The 19,352-nt window shown below is 42.8% G+C and overlaps 1 protein-coding gene and 1 non-coding gene across 4 annotated transcripts; one reads left to right on the top strand and one right to left on the bottom strand.

The window, feature by feature from the left end:
- The first annotated feature begins 613 nt into the window (after window positions 1-613).
- Window positions 614-19,145, top strand: hdlbpb (high density lipoprotein binding protein b). Of its 3 annotated transcripts, none has more exons than XM_051429071.1 (28): window positions 614-723; window positions 2,255-2,334; window positions 3,575-3,677; window positions 3,943-4,094; window positions 4,394-4,609; window positions 5,480-5,686; window positions 5,939-6,154; window positions 8,754-8,960; window positions 10,467-10,574; window positions 10,942-11,046; window positions 11,770-11,848; window positions 12,355-12,494; window positions 12,599-12,703; window positions 12,811-12,924; window positions 13,011-13,097; window positions 13,195-13,326; window positions 13,836-14,054; window positions 14,195-14,416; window positions 14,681-14,899; window positions 15,249-15,390; window positions 15,643-15,770; window positions 15,849-15,953; window positions 16,122-16,256; window positions 16,429-16,572; window positions 16,768-16,947; window positions 17,041-17,157; window positions 17,317-17,475; window positions 17,690-19,145. In XM_051429071.1, the coding sequence occupies exons 3-28, from the start codon at window positions 3,602-3,604 to the stop codon at window positions 17,780-17,782; spliced, it is 3,807 nt and encodes a 1,268-aa protein (XP_051285031.1). In that variant the 5' UTR covers window positions 614-723; window positions 2,255-2,334; window positions 3,575-3,601; the 3' UTR covers window positions 17,783-19,145. The 3 variants fall into 3 exon arrangements, with proteins under 3 accessions (XP_051285031.1, XP_051285032.1, XP_051285030.1); XM_051429072.1 differs by lacking the exon at window positions 614-723 and adding an exon at window positions 831-849; XM_051429070.1 differs by lacking the exon at window positions 614-723 and adding an exon at window positions 1,129-1,168.
- Window positions 7,863-7,943, bottom strand: trnac-gca (transfer RNA cysteine (anticodon GCA)). The gene is given in 2 exon segments: window positions 7,863-7,897; window positions 7,902-7,943. It is a non-coding gene; the product is annotated as a tRNA-Cys (tRNA).
- Window positions 19,146-19,352: the final 207 nt, after the last annotated feature.

Raw genomic sequence — 19,352 nt, 5'->3', positions numbered from 1 at the left:
TACAATCTCATTATATTTTACTTTTACTTTGTGTTTTTGACTTACTATCTCATTATTTTGATCTTGTAAGTCAAAGTTTAGACTTATTCTCTACTTACTGTTACTTAGTAACTCAAAATGTTGACTATTTTAAAATATTAGTAACAAAAACATACTTATTTAGTAAAGAAAACCTACTTACTATCTCAAAATATTTGATTTAGAAAGTACATTTAGACATAATATTATTAGCTATGTGTGACTTTATATAAGTATTTCTATTTCTATCGTTTATTAGTTATATTTTCCTGGTGAACTTGTGCTATAATAATATGAAAGAAGCTGATAACTTCATTAAAAGTAGACCCTCTGCCTCCTGTAGAGCACACAGACCATTATGAATGAGAAGTAGACCCGGTCAGTTTGATGATCCTTTCTTAAAGGAGGAAACCTTTCACCTATCGATTAACATTCAAGACACCACATCTGGGCCTTTTTTTTTTTTTTCCCACTGCTGAGTGAAACAACAGCACAAGTGGAGTGAGACGCAAAACCAGGCGGATCTATTTAACTTGGATGCTCCTGTTGCGCAAAGATACTGCGGCATTTCCTTTATACTCGGTGAGTCGCAGTGCATGCTCGTATCGCTCCGCGGGCAGAGGAAATGCTCGTAGACCAATCACATCTGTGTTTACACCATCACCTGTCAAACATACACCCTCTGCTATATTTTCTCTCTGAAAGGTAGGGTTTCTATATCTAATATCGCTTTCTGTTTCAACCTAAAAACCGTGAGTGGACTCAGAGTCCAGGTCCGGGAGCGAGAGAGCCGGTTCCGACTGTTAGCGAGAAGTAGCCCGGGTTAGCAAGGTTAGCGCCCCGCAGCTAGCGAGCTTGGAGCTGGTTATCTCTCCGTGTGTGTGTGTGTGTGTGTGTGGTTTTTTTTAGCCGATTATCAGAAAGTCCTTGCGCCTAATCATCCCCAGCTGAGGTCGGGGCACGGCTGTCTAGTGTTAGCTGAGCGAAACCCGGCTAGCTCCCGTTTGAACCCCCCCCCTTTAGCATTTGTGCGCTAGCAGAGGTTAACGTAGCCTCCGGAGCTAACGGGACCAGCCGTGCAGCGCATCCTCAACACAGCCAGCAAACACGGTCGGCTACACACAGATGCGATTATCCGTTAGCTTGCAAGGTGCACGGTTGGATTAATTATATCTGTAGTGTGTGTGTGCAGGGATATCGATAACACGGCGGTATCGATAGGCGCTGCTGCTGCAGGGTTAGCGTTAAGCTGTGTTTGCAGTGAGACAGGTGCTCTTTGTGTCTTTGTAGGTTTTTTTCTTTTCTTGCTTTTCTGTGTAATTGTTAGTCAGCTATCATTGTGGCAGCAGGTGAGGAGTAAAAACACAAATACAACTGTAATAAAATGCTACAGTTTAAAGTCAGGCATAAAAGCACATAAGCATTAACAGCACAATACACTTAAGTTTTAAAGGTAAATATTTATTATAATTGCATTAATTAGTACTGTATCATTAATGTTTGAGTAGCACTTCACTGTACTGTAACTATTTGCTGTGGAGTAGTTTAATCTGTAATGAAGCTTCATGTTTTATAAACTTATTTCTGCAAAGTAGCTATTACTGTAAAATAAGTGTAGATTGGGGATGTGAATGCGATGTAAAATCTTTACAGAGTTTGGCTCTGAAATGTGGTGAAGTAGGGCTTAAAATGTAAATATATGTACAGTAGTTGTTTCCTCTTAAGTAGATCTTTATTGGAGCTGTTGGTTTAAAATATTTAAACCCAAGACTTTATGCATTTTCTGTCTCCTTATCCTGGTATATTTGGTATCGTTGAAAACATTTGAATCTCCATTAGACTTTAAAATGAGGTTGAACAATCTTTGTGTCTGACAACTGGCTGCTGTTGGTTGTTTCCCCCCCTGTGAACCCAGTGTGAGACACCAGGGGCTGAAACCTACAAACTATTAGCGAGAGAAAGTGTTTTTTAGTACAGTGCCCCCTCGTATTTTGTGGTTACATTCGCTCTTGAATTTCCTCGGCCATTTAATAAGTAAAACTATAAAGGAGGGACGATGGGCAGAGAGATGAGGGGAGGGGGGAAGAGAAAGGAGGAGAGTGAATCAGATCCAGACAGTATAAGGTGCAGTGCAGTGTGGGTGTTTACAGTGTTAACCCAGTCTCCGTGCTGTAGAGCTTTTTTTTTGATTTACAGTGTTCACTTTCGGCCTTTTGTTCCTCTCCTGTGCACCCAGGAGCTGAAACACACACTCAGACTGAAGCGCCTACGGTAGCCGCTAACTGGACGGACTCTCTGGCAATTGACCTTTTGCAGGTAAGCCTGGGCTCACTTTGTGCAATACAGTTAGACTAAGCTACGTCGGCTTGATCGGATCCTCCGCAGCTTTAACTTAGCGTTACTATATCCTTCAGTATTTCCCACAGGATTTGTTTCTTACTCCTTGAGACACATTGTGTTGGCTCTTACAGGGTCTTTACATGCAGGAGCTTGTTTCACATGGCAGCACACACTGCAAGCGCATGGTAACATTTTAGGACAGTTTTACTGGATCATCTTAGATAATAATACAAAGTCACTTTTGTGCTCAGCCAGGAGCATCACACGGCAAAGGGATGGATTTGCATTCCTGTTTATGAGTGAAAACAACAAACATCAAAGATATTATAAATGTGGGGGACTGAATCTCAGTGAATCTAGGAGAGATACACAGAAACACACATTTGAAGTGCCTTGTGTACACTGACGATAAAGTAAACTTCTAAAGCAGAAATATTGCGACTAGCTGTTATTTCAGACTTTAATCTCAGAGGTAGAAATCAGAAAAAAAGAAGAAAAAGATGTAAGAGACCTGATTTCATCCATCAAGAGTTAATCAGAGAACATTTTTATGTTGCTCTCATAAATGTCTGCTTTTTAGTATTCTAATGATTTTATTTTATCGCTGTACCAGCGGTTAGTAGCCATAAAAATGCAATTTCCTCCCGAAACCACAAGACTGTGTCTGTGTTCACAAAACATGCACAGTCAGCTGAGCAGTACGAGGATTTGAACATTTTTATTGTCTTTGGGTTTTTAGATTTTATGAAAAATGCTTAAGGAAGACCCACTGTTGACAAGATCCTGTGATTCTGTATCACAAGGAATGTCAGCCGCAGTTGTTTTTAGTCCAGGACTTAGTGTATGACTTGTGATAACCCTTTCCCTGAGGCTTCGTGGCATCGTGTGTTTGTCTGAGGCTTGTAAAGTGTTAATTGGAGCATCTCAGGTGTAACGTGCAGCATTGGCGCAGTGTAGCAATGCCACAGAGGCAACCTCAATCATCTGGGGCTTGTGGAAAGCGATGCTAGAGAACATACACCAGTGCAGCCGAGGGAGAGAGGAAGAGAAGATATAAGAGACGCTGTATTTCTGATGGGTCTTTTTGCTGTTTGATCATCCAGTGTATGAATATGAAATTGCTGATACAGCCACTAAATTCCTCCTCAGAGATTATAGGCTGTGATTTCTTCTTCTTTTTTTCTGCACTCCACCTTTCTTCACCTCTCTGTCTTAGTGGAATAGCGGAATAAGTCTTGGAACAATGAGCTCAGTGGCAGTGTTGACCCCGGAGAGCTTTGCGGAGCATCGGAGTGGCCTCAAGGATCAGGAGATTACAGGTAACGTCCACCTGTCATCTACTTACCTGTTTCCCCTCAGTAGCCCAAGCTAGTTAGCCACTTATTAGCCCAAGAGAACAGGTAAACGTATTTAGATTTTTTTGACGCAGGTATGATTTCTTTAGTATTCCTCCTCTCAGTATATTTATTATCTCTTCTCCTTAATTATACTAATCCTCCCCTATCCATCCATACATGCACGCTGTTTTCTTCCTCCATCTTTACCTTCTTCCTCGCCTTATTTATCTTTGTCTCTCCGGGCCAGGCTGTGTCCCGGAGGATGAGGCCTACATCCCCACCTACCTGGAGGCCTTCCCTCCACTGCCGGAGAAGGGGGCACCAGGGGAAAAGGCCGGGGAGCCGGCTTCAGCATGGGGGAGTAAGATCAGGCCCATTAAAGCCTCTGTCATCACCCAGGTCAGGAATCCACCGACTGCATACATACACAAGCTCCCCTGATTATACAGAAGAAAACATTGTCAGTTTCTAATTTGCAAACTCTTTTGACTAAAAAAAACATGAAAGTAAACCAGTTGATGTTTGTCATTCATTCTTCAGCTCTTTAGACATTTATTCTGACTGTAACTACATTTTGCAACGAGCCACATTAGCGTCAGTAGAGCTGGTCAATAAGACGCACCTGTTATGGGAAAGTAAGCAAATGAGACGTTGCCTGAAATCTGAGCCTCCTCCCCTCTTACTCGCTGCGTGTTTAGGTGTTCCACGTGCCCCTGGAGGAACGTCGCTACAAGGACAACAGCCAGTTCGGGGAGGGCGAGGAGGCCAAAGTGTGCTTGGACATCATGCAGCGGACGGGAGCCCACATCGAGCTGTCCCTGGCCAAAGACCAGGGCCTGTCCATCATGGTCACCGGCAAACTGGACTCTGTGATGAAGGCTCGAAAGGAAATTGTAGCTCGTCTGCAGACACAGGTAAAGTCACTGTAGTTGTTTGTGCTTATAGTTTGTTATACTCATGAAAAGCAGCAATGTGTTAAGGCCATGGTGTTGTATTGAATAATATGTATTTCTAAAATGTTAAGTAGTTTAACAAGTGGGTTTATGTGTTGATAGTGAAGACTATTGAAACGTAGCAGTGGTTAACAGATGTTTCTTTGAGGAGGAACAAAGACTCACATCCCTATTTAAACTAATTAACTGGACCAGAGAAGCTTTAATGCATCTGTGTGTTACTTTTATTGGTATTTTCCATCCTCTCAGAATTATATCACAGTGGTTTATTTAGTTTATTTTAACTCAGTCCAAAGTTACACAGGAACAGTTAGTTCCAGCTGCAGCTTGTGCAGGCAGGTCAGTTTAGGACACAAAGTTGAGCTGAAAAATTACCGTCAGCTCCCCAAGGGCGGCCTCTCTGAGCTTCAGCAACAAACATGCTGATTTCCACTTCAGTTGGTGCACTGAGGTCCACCTGTTTAGCTGAGCTGCAGTTATTGATACAATAGTGCAGAAAATACTGCTGCCCTCTTCGCAAGGTCGAATGCTTTTGTTGTTGTTTACCTACTGAAAACTCTCATATTTCATGGCTTCTGTTAAGTTTCATCCAATTACTGTCCTTGGTAAATTCTGTATCATATAAATATGGAAACTGAAGTTTCACCATCAACAATTGTTTGTTTCGAATACGTCTGAACCGTAACTCCCCAAGAGAGATTCCTATAATGCAAATGAAATCAGTTCAGGATTGATAATGCGCCTTTCTCCAGCGATTTACTGCCCTTTGTGTAACAATGAGAATCTAACTTAGTTTCTCCCTAAAACTTTCTCCCTAAAAATGTCAACCAGGCCTCAGCTACGGTCGCCATCCCTAAGGAGCACCATCGTTTTGTCATCGGTAAGAACGGTGAGAAATTGCAAGAGCTGGAGCTGAAGACCGCCACCAAGATCGCTATTCCACGTCCCGACGACCCCAGCGCTAATATCCGCATCACTGGCACCAAGGAGGGCATTGAGAAGGCTCGTCACGAAATACTTCTCATCTCTGCTGAACAGGTCAGCCGTGGGGCTCAACTTTAAACATTTAACTGACTAGTAAATAAATGGTAATTATACATCCATCAAGTATTTTAATTGGCTGTTTTAAGAGCTGAAGACTAAAGATTTCTTTTTGATCCTGTACTTTATTGCCTCTCTAAACAACTTCAGTATCTCAGCAAACCCCTATTTACATATATTATTGTTTGAACGACTCTTTTGTTTACCGACTCCTCCTCCTCCCCCTCCTCACGCTCACCCACTCACCAGGACAAGCGTGCAGTGGAGCGTCTGTCCCTGGAGAAGGCCTTCCACCCCTTCATCGCCGGCGCCCACAACCGGCTGGTGCAGGAGCTGAGCCAGGAGACGGGCGCTCGCATCAGCATCCCCCCGCCCAGCCTGCCCAAGGACGAGATTGTCATCACTGGGGAGAAAGAGGCCGTTGCCCTGGCGCTCAGCCGCATCCGAGCAATCTACGACGACAAGGTGCGTTCATTGCCAGCGGTCGTAGAGCTCATTTAACCCCATTCTAACTAACTCACTCCTGATTGAGTTTAGAATTGATCCGTAATGTTTAATTGATTAATTTTTAAAGCAATTAGTGGCTTAGCAACAGCTTGAATAGCAGAGCTTTTATCTCCCTACGTACAAACCAGTATTTAATCTAACTGCAATCTGCTTGAGTGGACTAATGTTAAAGACACATATCAGATAACTTCAACATTCACGGTTTGATTCCAGCCGGGTACTTTTGTTTCTTGGCATACACTTCATACAATAACTCCGCCTTCATTTGCGTCTCTAATCTCAACTGTCAAGTGTCTAAAAATGCCTAAAACCCCGCTGATTGTTTTGTGTCATTTGAAGTCAGGGCCCTTTGATACAGCGTTGTTTGAATTGCTGTTTCCTTCTATGTTTTTGTCTACATATTTGCTGTGCTAAACTCACCACTGATGATTGATGATCAGTTTATTTTCTCAACGTGAGCATTGCAAAAAACACAAAGTACAAAATAAATCACAACTGGATCACACACGGATAATGAAAGTGAGTCAAACACATGAGACCCACTTCTTTGTTTATTTTTCTACCTGCTCGTGTTCTTGGTTTATTTTATGCCAGTGTTTAGTCTTTGTTACCCAGAATGACTTGTGAGCGAGCAGATTGGGGTTTATTTTAGGGCTTCATGGAAGGACACACGTGATTGCAGATATGATCTTTGTGGTTCTTTATTTTCACCACTTTAACCACTTGTTTACTCCGCTGCCTAGATCTTAAACTTTGTAATAAAAATATTTGGCACAGTTACACAAACTGTGTGTTTTTAGAAATGAAGAGGTTTTCACCATTGTTTTCAACAGTGGTGTCCTTTATTTCATACCACACAAATATCTGCATTTTCTATAGAAGTTTACAAGAAAATGTGTAAAAGATGGAGGAAGTGTGTGTTTGTAAGTGTCTACCAAATGAACCCTGGTGACTGGCAAGCCGGACCTAATGTGGAGAGAAAATTGGATTTCACTAGAGAACAACAGGATGAGAATGCTAATGTCATTTAGTGCATATGTATGAGAGGCAAAAACAATTTTTCTCTGTTGCCGTCTGGCGTTCAATCATCTTCCTCTCCTTCACCTCTTGCCTGCTTATTTCCTTGTCTTACTGTCTCTCAGTCCTCCTTTTACCTTTACTCATGTCAACTTTTATCCTTTCTGTTTCCTGTTTCTCATTCCTCTTTCTGTCACCTGTTGTGTTCTCATCCATCCCTCACTGTGCTCTTCAATTTCCTGTCTTTCCCATGCGGCTCTTGCTTGTCGAGGCGAGGCAGCTTCACTTCAAACAGTGGGGCAATTTAAAGTTCCTTAAGGAGTAATAAAATACAGTAAAGGTAAAATATCCACAATTGAAAAGTGCAAAAGCACAGGCAGTAGATACAAAAGACTTAAAAAGTAAACTAGTGCATTTAAAGTGAAACTGAAAGAGAAAAGAACACATTAAATACTCCTTTTAAATTAACCTTGTGAGTGAACCATATGTATATTTAAAGATCTCGCTGCATAAACCTCTCCATCCACAGATGGATGAGAATCATACAGGGTAAAGCTCTGTCCCCATGTCCGAGATGTATGTGATAAGATAAGATAAAGTTTTCCTTAATTGATTCCCCCATAAGAGAAATTTTAAAAAAAACTCTTGCTGTCAGAAGTGGGATTCGAACCCACGCCTCCAGGGGAGACTGCGACCTGAACAGCGCCTTGGACCGCTCGGCCATCCTGACTTCATTAGGCAAACAGCCACAGAGTTATTCATAGACAAGCGGCACTATTTCGAGCTCAATTCTGTGAGTGACTGGTTGTAAGGATTTTAGAACTGGTGTAATGTGGTCGTATTTTGTAGTTTTTGTCAGGACCCTGGTAGCAGCTTTCTGAAAAAGCTGGAGTTTTTTTCAATAAGCCTTGTGAACAAACCATTCCAGTAATCTGATCTACTGGAAATTAAGTTGTGGGAAAGCTTTACTAGATCTTGTTTGGACATTGTTCATCTGAATCTTAGAATAGTTTCAAGATGGTAGTAAACTGACGAAGTTAGTTAGTCTGGAGCATCAATACTGTTCTTCTTTAGGAGAGAATTAATGACTGCAGTTTTCATGGGAAGATGTCACATTGGAGAGAATTGGAGAGTATTGTTTCTTTCACAAGGCTGCAAAAAAAAACTGTTTTTAGGAAGCTAGTTGTTAAAACATCAAGGCAACAGGTGGATGATTTGAGATTGGAGACGGTTTCTTTGATTGTGTCAAACCTACTAGGAAGACTGCAGTGAGCTAATAGCAGTTAATAGCATGTCTGTCTGATGACTTGTATCTTAAAATCATCATTAAAAAGATGCAAACTCACTACATTTGCAGGTAGAAACTAGTTCTGTGGATATTGGAATCGAAGGGTTTGTTCCATCAGTGGTAGCAAAGAAGAATTGTTACTTTTCCTTTTGATGATCTCAGAGAAAATTGATTACTGAACACTTTAAATATGGACTGAAACCAGAGATTTGATTTGATCCACTTCCAATCTTCTCTCTGTTCTCCCTGCAGAAGAGGAAGACCACCACCATCTCCGTGGAGGTGAAGAAGTCTCAGCATAAGTACATCATAGGTCCAAAGGGCAACACCCTGCAGGAGATCCTGGAGACAACGGGGGTGTCTGTGGAGATGCCCCCTCTGGACTCCGGCTCAGAGACCATCATCCTCAGGGGGGAGCCTGACAAGCTGGGACCGGCACTCACACAGGTGTACGCAAAGGTGAGGAGGAGAGAGGGGGATGTGGAAATAATGAGGAGTGGAGTGGAGACTGAGACATTTCCTCTTTTTGATGCTGAAATGTTTTTATTAGTTTCTCTTTTATATATCAGAACAACAGCAGGCACTATCACATCCACATCCCAGTTATTGAAAGGCAGGTACTCTCTGTGTGTGTGCATAATTAACCTATAATTGTCCATAAGCAGCAGTGCATGCAACATACGTCCAAAAAAAAAAAGGGGGGAAACATATAAGGCACATGAAAGCATGGAAGAACCACAATTTAAACAAATATATTGTCCATTTAGTCTTATTTAATATATTGATCATTTGTCGAGCTGACACAGAACAACCTTAACAAACATGTTGTTGTGTTTCTGGCCACCTGATGAATGCACATTGGTTTTGGTCTCAACCAACTCTTGAGGGAAATATCTGGCCTCTTTAGCTGCTAAATGCGCCACAGTGGACACTAGCTATTTGCCAACTGTGTCTGACTGTTCCTAAGCAGGTTAGTGTGTAGTGTTTATTAGAGCCTGCTGAGGATCGTTAGGGTAGATATTTCATTCCCTTCTGATCAGGATGTTAGCCAGCAGTTCTGTGAGGTTTGGAGAACCAAAATTAGCTCAACTGTCCAGAAATTGGATTCAGAGCTCTGCTTTTTTTTAAACCGTCTTTTAACCACCAAAATACATCAAACATTGAAAACGTTAGTAACATAAGTCTTTCCATCAGGGCATTAAGATGTACAATAACTCTACAACATCATGTTTAGGCTAGGGTTAATTTTACTGAGATTTATAGGAAAAGAATACGAAAAGGAAAACCCATAACTTCCTCCCCCTTCCTAAAGTCTCACTTGGTACAGTCCACATTGCCAACACCTGGTGGAATAAAGGGCATTCATGTGCGAGCGTTCATGAGAGCACCAGCCTCAACCAGGAAGTGGACCTCAGAGAGAACAATGATTATTATTGTTCAAAGCAAACAAGAAACCAATAAAACAAACACTTGAATGAAATCTAAATAAAGTCGATGTATTAATCACCTAAAGTGGATCCTAAGTTTAGATGATGAACACATCTCACATGACCAAAACCAAAGATTCAACTAAATTAATAATTTTATTTGCACGTTTCCCGGCAAAAATAGACCTTGAAAAGAGTCTGTTCATAGTCATATCAACATTATACCAGCAACATGTACACCTTGTACTACAGTTTCAATCTCTATATCTATAGAATATGTCACAGACATGGAAAGAAATATTAATGTATTTTTTTAAAACTCAACACCTCCCGTATCGAGAGGCTTTTATTGTGTTGGTATTTATCAAAGGCAAACTCAGTATAGACAGATAAGGCTGAACAGCAGCAGCCACGCAGCTGACACGCTGTCGGTGTAAACACCTCGCGCGTGCCAGACGCAGCTGTTCAGCGCCGTAGCCGCCACGTGCTGCTCAGGTAGTTTGTGTAAACCAAGTGTAAGCCTTTTGTCTGTGTGCAGGCGAAGAGTGTAATGGTGGTGGAAGTGACCGCCCCGGCCTGGCTGCATCGCTTCATCATCGGCAAGAAAGGACAGAACATCGGGCGTATCACGCAGCAGCTACCACGGGTAAGAGGAGAGAGATGATCTGAGGTAGAAACCAGAGATAAAACACTTCTTCTTCTTCCCACAATATGACAGGATACTTTGAGCAAGTAGGATAAGTGGTGTATTGCAGTGGCAGTGTGTGGGACCAGTAAGACGGAGAGTGGTGAGCAGTGTGTATCATGTAGGAGGTGATAAAGGAGGGAGAATTGACAAGTGACAGCAGCATGGCAGAGGATACTTATAACATGGACTGAGCTGTGTCACACTTAGATTTGTGTGTGTGTGTGTGTGTGTGTGTGTGTGTGTGTGTGTGTGTGTGTGTGTGTGTGTGTGTGTGTGTGTGTGTGTGTGTGTGTGTGTGTGTGTGTGTGTGTGTGTGTGTGTGTAGGTTCATATAGAGTTTACAGACGGTGAGGAGCGCATCAGTCTGGAGGGACCAACAGAGGAGGTGGAACAGGCTCAGGCCCAGATACAAGAGATCATCAAGGACCTGGTGAGTTCTCTCTCTCACAGCTAACAAGAGCTAACATCATTTCAGCTTTTTCAACAAACCATCTACAACAGAAAGTTTACAAACCAAAGATCACTGATTAAATGATCACTTTACTGTTAATATGATTGTTTATTAACTACTTGTATCACAAATACCGCTCACTCTGGTTAAATGAGATTATCAGATTAATATATCAGTAGTTAACCCAAACAGAGCCATCAGGGTTTGGTTTTTGCTTGAAAAATAACGTTTAAACAATTAACTGTTCGTTCAAGCAAAAAAGCCAAACCCCTGATGGCTCCAGCTGTGAAGATTTACTGCTTTTCTTGGTTTCTATATCAATTGAACTTAATATCTTTGTGTTTTGAACTGTTGGTCAGAGAGAACAAGAAATTTCAAGCTGTCATCTTGGGCTGTAAGAAGTTGTTCAAAGCATTTGACCAAACCATGACGCAAATAATTGACAAAATAATTAGCATTAATAAATAATGAAAATTATCATTTTTGCAGCCCGTCAGTGGATATGTATCACAGAAAGCAGATCAGTGTTAATCACTAATTGCATTAATAAAAAGGAAGTTGTAAAATAAATCTCTTAAAAGCCTCAACCCAATTAAGACACTTGGAAAGCTGAGAGATAAGAAAAAGAGACAATAGACACAGATTTGATGGGGTTCATTACTGTATCTGAGACACAAATCTTGAATCTCCCTCTGTGTGCAGCTGGTGAGGATGGACTACACTGAAGTCATCATAGACCAGCGTTTCCACAGACACCTCATCGGAAAGAACGGAGCCAACAGTGAGTACACTTCTGACACTGCCGATGTCAACAGAAAAAAACTGGAACATCAACACTGCTGGGGATTGGGGTTCAAATGTCAGTGGGACCGGACATTTTTTAAATTTAATGACAGGATAAAGTACTTAAATTATCCACTGACATAGTGACTTCAGCCACTTTTTAGTTTTTACTGTTCTACTTAAATCGCCACATCCGTCTGGGTTCCAAAAAAAGGCTGATTTTTTTTACTTTTGTTGTGTGTTGGTCGTAATTATCATATTATGACTCTGTTCTGCTGAGTCGGACTTTCACCGGATGCTGGATGAAGCCTCCTCACAGTCCGACAATAGAGTTGGTTGTTTTTTTGTTATGTGGGTTTCGACAGGCAATCTGGCTGATGGATTCAAACCTTAAGTTAATGTATTGCTGTAGATTTAAATGTATTAAAGGCTTGTAAAGGTACAACGTTTGTAATTTCCCTCCCACCATCCATCCTACCCTGCTTTTCCTCACCCTCACTACAGTCAATCGGATCAAGGAGCAGTACAAAGTGTCGGTACGAATCCCCCAGGACTCTGAACGAAGTGGCCTGGTCCGGATCGAGGGAGACCCTAAAGGAGTCCAGCTGGCGCGCAGAGAGCTCATTGAGATGGTCCAGAGAATGGTGAGAATGTGGTCAAAGTTTCATGGTTAATTCGTTCATTCTGGTGATCGGTGGCCGTACACAGACTCCACAACGGCACGCTCACACTTTTTTCCTGTTTCCAGGAAAACGAGCGCACCAAAGACCTGATCGTGGAGCAGAAGTTCCATCGGACAATCATCGGCCAGAAGGGAGAAAAGATCAAAGAAGTTCGAGACAAGTTCCCTGAGGTGAATGTTCTCCCCGACCCTCGCTTTATCTCCCCAATTCGTCATTCTAAATGAGTTTTTATCCGGTTCTAATTTAATTTGACGAGAATTATCTCTTCTACTTCCAGGTCATTATCAATTTCCCCGACCCGGCACAGAAGAGTGACATCGTGCAGCTGAGAGGGCCGAAGAACGAGGTGGAGAAATGTGCCAAGTTCCTCCAGAAAATCATTGCTGACCTGGTATGACCCACCGTTTGCTATCTCCGTCTCTTCATCTGTCTCCGTCTCTCTACAATCACTTCACAGCCGCGTTCTTTCTTTTGTAGATTGAGAATAGCTTCTCGCTCTCGGTTCCCATCTTCAAGCAGTTTCACAAAAACATAATTGGTAAGGGTGGCACGAACATCAAAAAGGTGAGACTTTTAAAATGATTGCTTCAAATTATGCAGCAATTTCACTTCTTTATGGTTTTGTCAGACATGTGATGACGGATGTTGTTAATGCCACCAGATCCGTGAAGAGACCAACACTAAGATCGACCTGCCAACAGAGAACAGTAACTCCGAGATGATCGTCATCACAGGCAAGAAGAGCAACTGTGAGGCAGCCAGAGAACGAATCCTCGCCATCCAGAGAGAACTGGTGAGAGACGTCAGACTGGTTGTTGTTGCAGATTACAGGGTTCTGGTCAGAAATAAATGTTTTTCTTTTGTATTTACCTTCTTAAATGGTCCCACATATAAGTACTTAATAAAACAATGGATGTAATTGAAAATATTGAGACATGTAAACTTACATTTAATTTACTAGATTATCCTTTCCAGTAGTCACTGGATGGCTGTATGATTAGAATAAGTTTAATTCAGTTAAAAGTCCAATTAATAGCTTTTTCCTGAGCTTTCAGCCATATCTTATATTCTTCTTCACTGGATGGAAATGGCTCAGTCGCCATCACATGCTACTGTTCGTGATGACAACTGAGCTGAACTATATCTGAATAGAATAAAGTTTAATTCCAATACAACCCACAAAATTTAAAATATAAGATTCATTTAAGAATAAAAGTTTAAGGTTTATATATAAAAAAACGCTCTCAATGTCGCCCTATCACAATATCTCCCTGACTCGCCTCTCTCTCTTCATTCCTTCAGGCCAACATTAAGGAGACAGAGGTCGCCATCCCTGCCAAGCTGCACAACTCTCTAATCGGCTCAAAGGGATGCCTCGTGCGCTCCATCATGGAAGACTGCGGCGGCGTCCACATCCATTTCCCCTCCGAGGGCTCCGGCTCGGACAAGGTCACCATCAGAGGGCCCGCTGGTGAGGTGGAGAAGGCCAAGAAACAGCTGCTGCAGCTGGCCGAGGAGAAGGTGGGTGGGAGTGTGGGGAATACGGATACAAAGAGTGAATGGAACAGAAGAGGGGACTTAAAAAGAAGTGAGTTAGTACAGAGAGGAGGGAAGGAAAAGGCAAATACTGACATCCCTTTCCTGTCCCCTGTGCTTTCCAGCAAGTCAACAACTTCACAGCTGAGCTTCAGGCCAAACCAGAGTACCATAAGTTCCTGATTGGCCGCGGCGGGGCCAATATTCGCCGTGTGCGGGACAGGACGGGGGCCCGCATCATCTTCCCGTCGCCGGATGACACCGAGCAGGAACTGATCACCATCGTAGGGAAGGAGGAAGCAGTTCGTCAGGCCCAGAAAGAGCTGGAAAGTCTGGTCAAAAACCTGGTAATTACAACCCGATGGTGAAATTACTTCATCAACCATCCCCTTAATGTGTTGGTTTACTTTCTTGATTACATACAAGTATGCCTGCCTTTACTATTTACTAATATTTACCCCTTATTGTGTGATAAATGGGCAAAATTTGAATGAAATTGCAAAAACTATGTACAAAAAGCTAAAGATATTGCTTGACTTGCGTTTAGTTTAGGAACCTCTTTAAATACCTCGACTTAAATACCCTCCACTTCCTGTTTCGTCCTTCTCCAGGACGACGTGGTGGAGGACAGCATGGTAGTAGACGTTCGCCACCACCGCCACTTCGTGTGTCGGAGAGGCCAGGTGCTGCGGGAGCTGGCAGAGGAGTACGGGGGAGTAGCTGTTAGCTTCCCTCGCACAGGCGCCAACAGTCAGCGGGTCACTCTGAAAGGAGCCAAGGACTGTGTGGAGGCCGCCAAGAAACGCATCCAGGAGGTCATCGAGGACTTGGTAAGAGACATTTGAGAGATTGAGAAATAGTCGAGAGTGACAGTTGGGTTGGGTTGTTCCAAAATTAATTAATTTTCATCAATTTTGCCCATTAAACAACTGACGATAAAGAGAAAATGACAAGAATGACTGTACGGATCAATATCGATGATCACATCAAAGCTAAATCAGTGAAATCTAGTTACTGTGAATGTCACTGAAATAAATTAATAAATATTAGGTAGAATCAAACATGTTACACTACACTCAATGATTTACATCCAGGAGTGATGGAAGAAATCCTCCTGAACTTGTGATGTGTGTTTTCAGTCAGTACCGTTGTTACCCAGCTGTCTCTTCTCCCGAGCAGGAGTCGCAGGTGAGTGTGGAGGTGGCCATCCCTCAGCGCTACCACCGCGCCATCATGGGGCCTAAAGGTTGCCGCATTCAGCACATCACCAGGGAGCACGAGGTCCAAATCAAGTTCCCCGAGAGAGAAGACAGCTCTGCAGGTCAGAAACAACACACAGGAGTGAATCTGCTGCTGTAATAGTATCATAATACAATACATTAAAACTCTCTGAATACAGGAATGTTAATATCTGGTGAATGTTATTTAAATAAAAGTTAGATCACTGTAAATTAATTCAGATTAGAAGCTATAAATAATATTTTTACACAATGTGGCAGCCAGATAATCATGTTTACGTAGGAAACAGAGCATTGGTTGGCCTTTCAGTCTATTATCTGTGGTAAAATTACAGGTCAGGAGGCTCCACCCCAGGAAAACGGTGAGGTCAGTCCAGAGGCCGAGTTCGTCCCTCGCAAGTGTGACATCATCACCATCGCCGGGCGTGCCGAGAAGTGTGAATTGGCTAAAGCCGCCCTGCTGGTAGGCCCCATTTCACATCCTCGCTGCCTTCCTCTTTATCATCCGTTTCCTCAATAACAGTCTTGCTTCCTCCCTCAGGCGTTGGTGCCCATAACGGAGGACGTCGAAGTGTCTTACGAGCTGCATCGCTACATCATCGGCCAGAAGGGCAGCGGGATCAGGAAGATGATGGAGGAGTACGAGGTGAGTTTCCACTCTCTGCTGCCATCTTCTGGCCAAAAGACCTTTCATACAGCAGGTCAGAAGATCTGCATCAGTGATGAGAAGAGCTGTTTGCTTAGTTATTGTGATACACTTAACTGATTATGTTGATAAAAAGTGATGTGATTGTTTGTGTGTGTGTGCGTGCAGGTGAACATCTGGGTGCCGCAGCCAGAGAAACAGCTGGACGTGATCAAGGTGACGGGTCTGGTAGCCAACATGGAGCGAGCCAAACAGGGTCTGCTCGAGAGGGTCAAAGAACTGCAGGCTGAGCAGGAAGACAGGGTACACAAATATTTATATTTTCTGTTTTTTGCAACGTATTTATCTTATAACAGCTGTTGGCAGTTAAAGAATTAAAGTTTATTCTGTGGTTTTATTTGTTATAAGTCACATTGGAGGAGGAGGAGGGAAGGTTCACAATGAACCTGAGTTCAAGTGTTTCTCTCTTTTTCAGGCCCTGCGCAGTTTCAAGGTAACCATGTCTGTAGATCCAAAGTTTCATCCCAAGATCATCGGCCGCAAAGGAGCCGTCATCTCTCAGATCAGGAAAGACCACGACGTCAGCATCCAGTTCCCCGACAAAGGAGACGAGCAGCAGGTGTGTGTGTGTGTCTGCGTGTATCTGTGTGTGTGGTTTTTTTTTTTTTTATTGCTGCAAAATATCTATTTTTTAATTGTATTTTCTCTTCTATAACTGGCTTTATCTTGAGCTCTTAATACACATTTTGCCCAGTTCCTCCGGTCTTATTTATGTGACATGTTCCTGTTTTGTTTTTTTTCTCCCCCCTCCCAGGATCTGATCGTGATTTCGGGGTACGAGCGTAACGTGGAGGAGGCGCGTCAGGCCATCCAGCAGCTGGTGGCCGAGTTGCAGGAGATGGTGAGCCAAGATGTTCACCTGGACCCGAGGACCCATGCTCGCATCATCGGAGCCCGTGGCAAAGCCATCCGCAAGCTGATGGAGGAGTTCAAGGTGAGATGTTTATTGTGGACACGGAGGAGGAATTATTATTTCCTTCACCTGTTGTTTTCCACTCTTATTTTAACGCCTTGTTCCTGTGTTCAGGTGGATATCCGGTTTCCTCAGCCCGGCTCCGGCGAGCCCGACAAAGTGACTGTGACAGGCCTTCCCGAGACTGTCGACAACGCCATCGACCACCTGCTCAACCTGGAGGAGGAATATGTGAGTTCACAAAGATAAAAGAAATGTTCTCTTCTGTAACTAAAGCTGCTTATACACATCAAATTATAGAACGGTTATATGAAGTCTGAGGAGTGCAGAGCAATAGGAGTTCACTGGGCTGTTTCCTTCTCCACCTCTCTCCCCTCCCTCCTCTCTCAGATGCTCAGTGTGACAGAGACGGAGACGTTGGCGGCGTACATGAAACCTCCATCTCGCTACGGAGGGGGAGGCGGAGCAGGGGGAGGGGATGATAGCAGCGGGGGTCCGGCTAAGGGCTTCGTGGTGCGGGACGCCCCCTGGAACGCAGCAGGGAACAAGGTTGGTCCTTTATGAATGTATTATGATCAATAACAAGATCCTTTATTTATTAATCTCATTAAATCTGAATCAGCTGGAAAGAGGGGATGAAGATGAGTTTAAAGAGGAAGTTTTAAATGTTTCAGAAAGATGTATTTTCATATTTTTAAGTGTCTTTGTTTGCATCCAGGTTATTAGTGCAGTTTGTCAAACAGGCTGTGTGTGTTTGTTCCAGGCTCCTGACATGAGCAGTGCAGAGGATTTCCCTACGTTCGGGACAGGTGTGGCCCCGAAGCAAACGTCCGCCTGGGGCCCCAAGAAGTTCTGAAGCCGCTCATCTGGATGGAAAACATAAAAAAAAAAAAGAAAAAAAAAAACTTCTGTAAAGTAGATGATGAGACAAAACGAATCTCTAATCAAATTGCTGCTCGCCTTCCTCCCTTCTCCTCTTCTCGTTAGTGACCTCTCTTTCTTTCTCTTTCTCTCTCTTTCTCTGTAAACTACCGTCCTCCCACAACCAGCCACAGTGAATTCTGGGAGATCCCTATCCCTTTCTTTTTTTTCCTGCTGTCTTTCCTCTTAGTACCTCCACCTCCTCCTTCTCCCCCCTGAGAGAGGGAAAAAAGAACATCGAGTGCTCTCTTCATAGTTTTGCTGTCCCGCTCTGCCTCTCGGGTTGCACCACTTCTGCCGGTCTCGCTGAAATATTTCAAAAAAACTGTCCCCCTCTTCATTTTTTCCCCCACCTCTGACTGACAAACTCTCCTCAAAATCCAACTATCACCTCACTGCAGTATATCAGAAATGTTTAAACTCTTCGAAGTCTGCTGAGTCAAAGAAGTGGGGACAGAGAGCACGGGGGGAGATATCCTCGGACACCTGAAGCGAGGCGCTTTCAGGGAAGTGGTCTTGGATTTTTAAGCTCAAAAAGAAGAAGAAGAAGAAGAGGGGAGTTTTACTGTGCAAGAAAAGTTTGTAAACAATGACATCTTTTAAGGTTTTTTTCCTGTGTTTTTTACAAGGAGGTTCCGTGTTGGCTCACCTTTCCAGTCACTAATGTGGTGCAGCAGGTGAGGCAATGAGCTCTATATGTGTGTGTGTGTGTGTGTGTGTGTGTGTGTGTGTGTGTGGGCGTGCGTGGTGTAGTGGGTTCAGGAGAGGTTTTTTAACCCACAAGTGTTTGTAGATCCACTTTTTATTTATGTCGGAGCTGGGAGCAAAAAACAGCTGCTGTAGTCGACTTGCTGAACGTTTTTCTTTTAAAAAAAATCATGTTTGAATCAAAAGATGTTGGAAGCTCTGCGCCGATTGTTTGTAATGAAGGTTTGTTTTTGTCATAACTTGTTTTATTTATTCAGAAGAGAAAAAAAAAGGAGCCATTTTATTAGAACTACTGTGATCATGCGTTTTTATAAAAGCACCCACTGTAGCTTGATGCTTACAACCTTATGTTTGGGAGTGAATGCTGTATGTCAGGGTTCGGGCACATGTTAACAGTTATTATGTGTAAGTGTACAAAGAACTTTTTCGCTATTTTTTTAAACTGTGTGGGATTTCTTTTGTTGTTGGTTTTTGGCATATTTGGAAGACTGTATGTAAGTATGTAAGTATGTATGTATGTATGTAAGTATGTATGTGTGCGCGCGTGCAAGTTAAGATGTATATTTGAATGAAGCTGAACCAAACTTTTACATTGTCTTTGTCCGTTTGTCTCTCTTCTCAGAGCTCATTTAGAGGTTTTTACCCTCTCAGCTCGTCATTAACACTTGATTATTTCTTTATGTCAACATCCACACAACGCTGCTTAAAATCAAGCCCCCCCCAAAAAAAAAAAAAAAACTAACTTAGCATCAAGAGCTGCACTTTGGTTTTATTAAGTGCTTCAACATGTATTTAGT

This window comes from Dicentrarchus labrax, unplaced genomic scaffold (genome assembly GCF_905237075.1).
Source record: "Dicentrarchus labrax unplaced genomic scaffold, dlabrax2021, whole genome shotgun sequence".
Classification (NCBI taxonomy): domain Eukaryota; kingdom Metazoa; phylum Chordata; class Actinopteri; family Moronidae; genus Dicentrarchus; species Dicentrarchus labrax.
Note: the sequence above shows the minus strand (reverse complement) of the source record. Positions and strands in the feature narration are given on the sequence as shown.

Bases quoted from the DNA above. Each gene is read 5' to 3' on its own strand.
- hdlbpb (XM_051429070.1), top strand. From the start codon at position 1,144: ATGCGATTATCCGTTAGCTTGCAAG. The intron at 4,095-4,393 runs GTCAGGAATCCA...CTGCGTGTTTAG, and splicing joins AAGCCTCTGTCATCACCCAG to GTGTTCCACGTGCCCCTGGA. The intron at 12,704-12,810 runs GTGAATGTTCTC...TTCTACTTCCAG, and splicing joins TTCGAGACAAGTTCCCTGAG to GTCATTATCAATTTCCCCGA.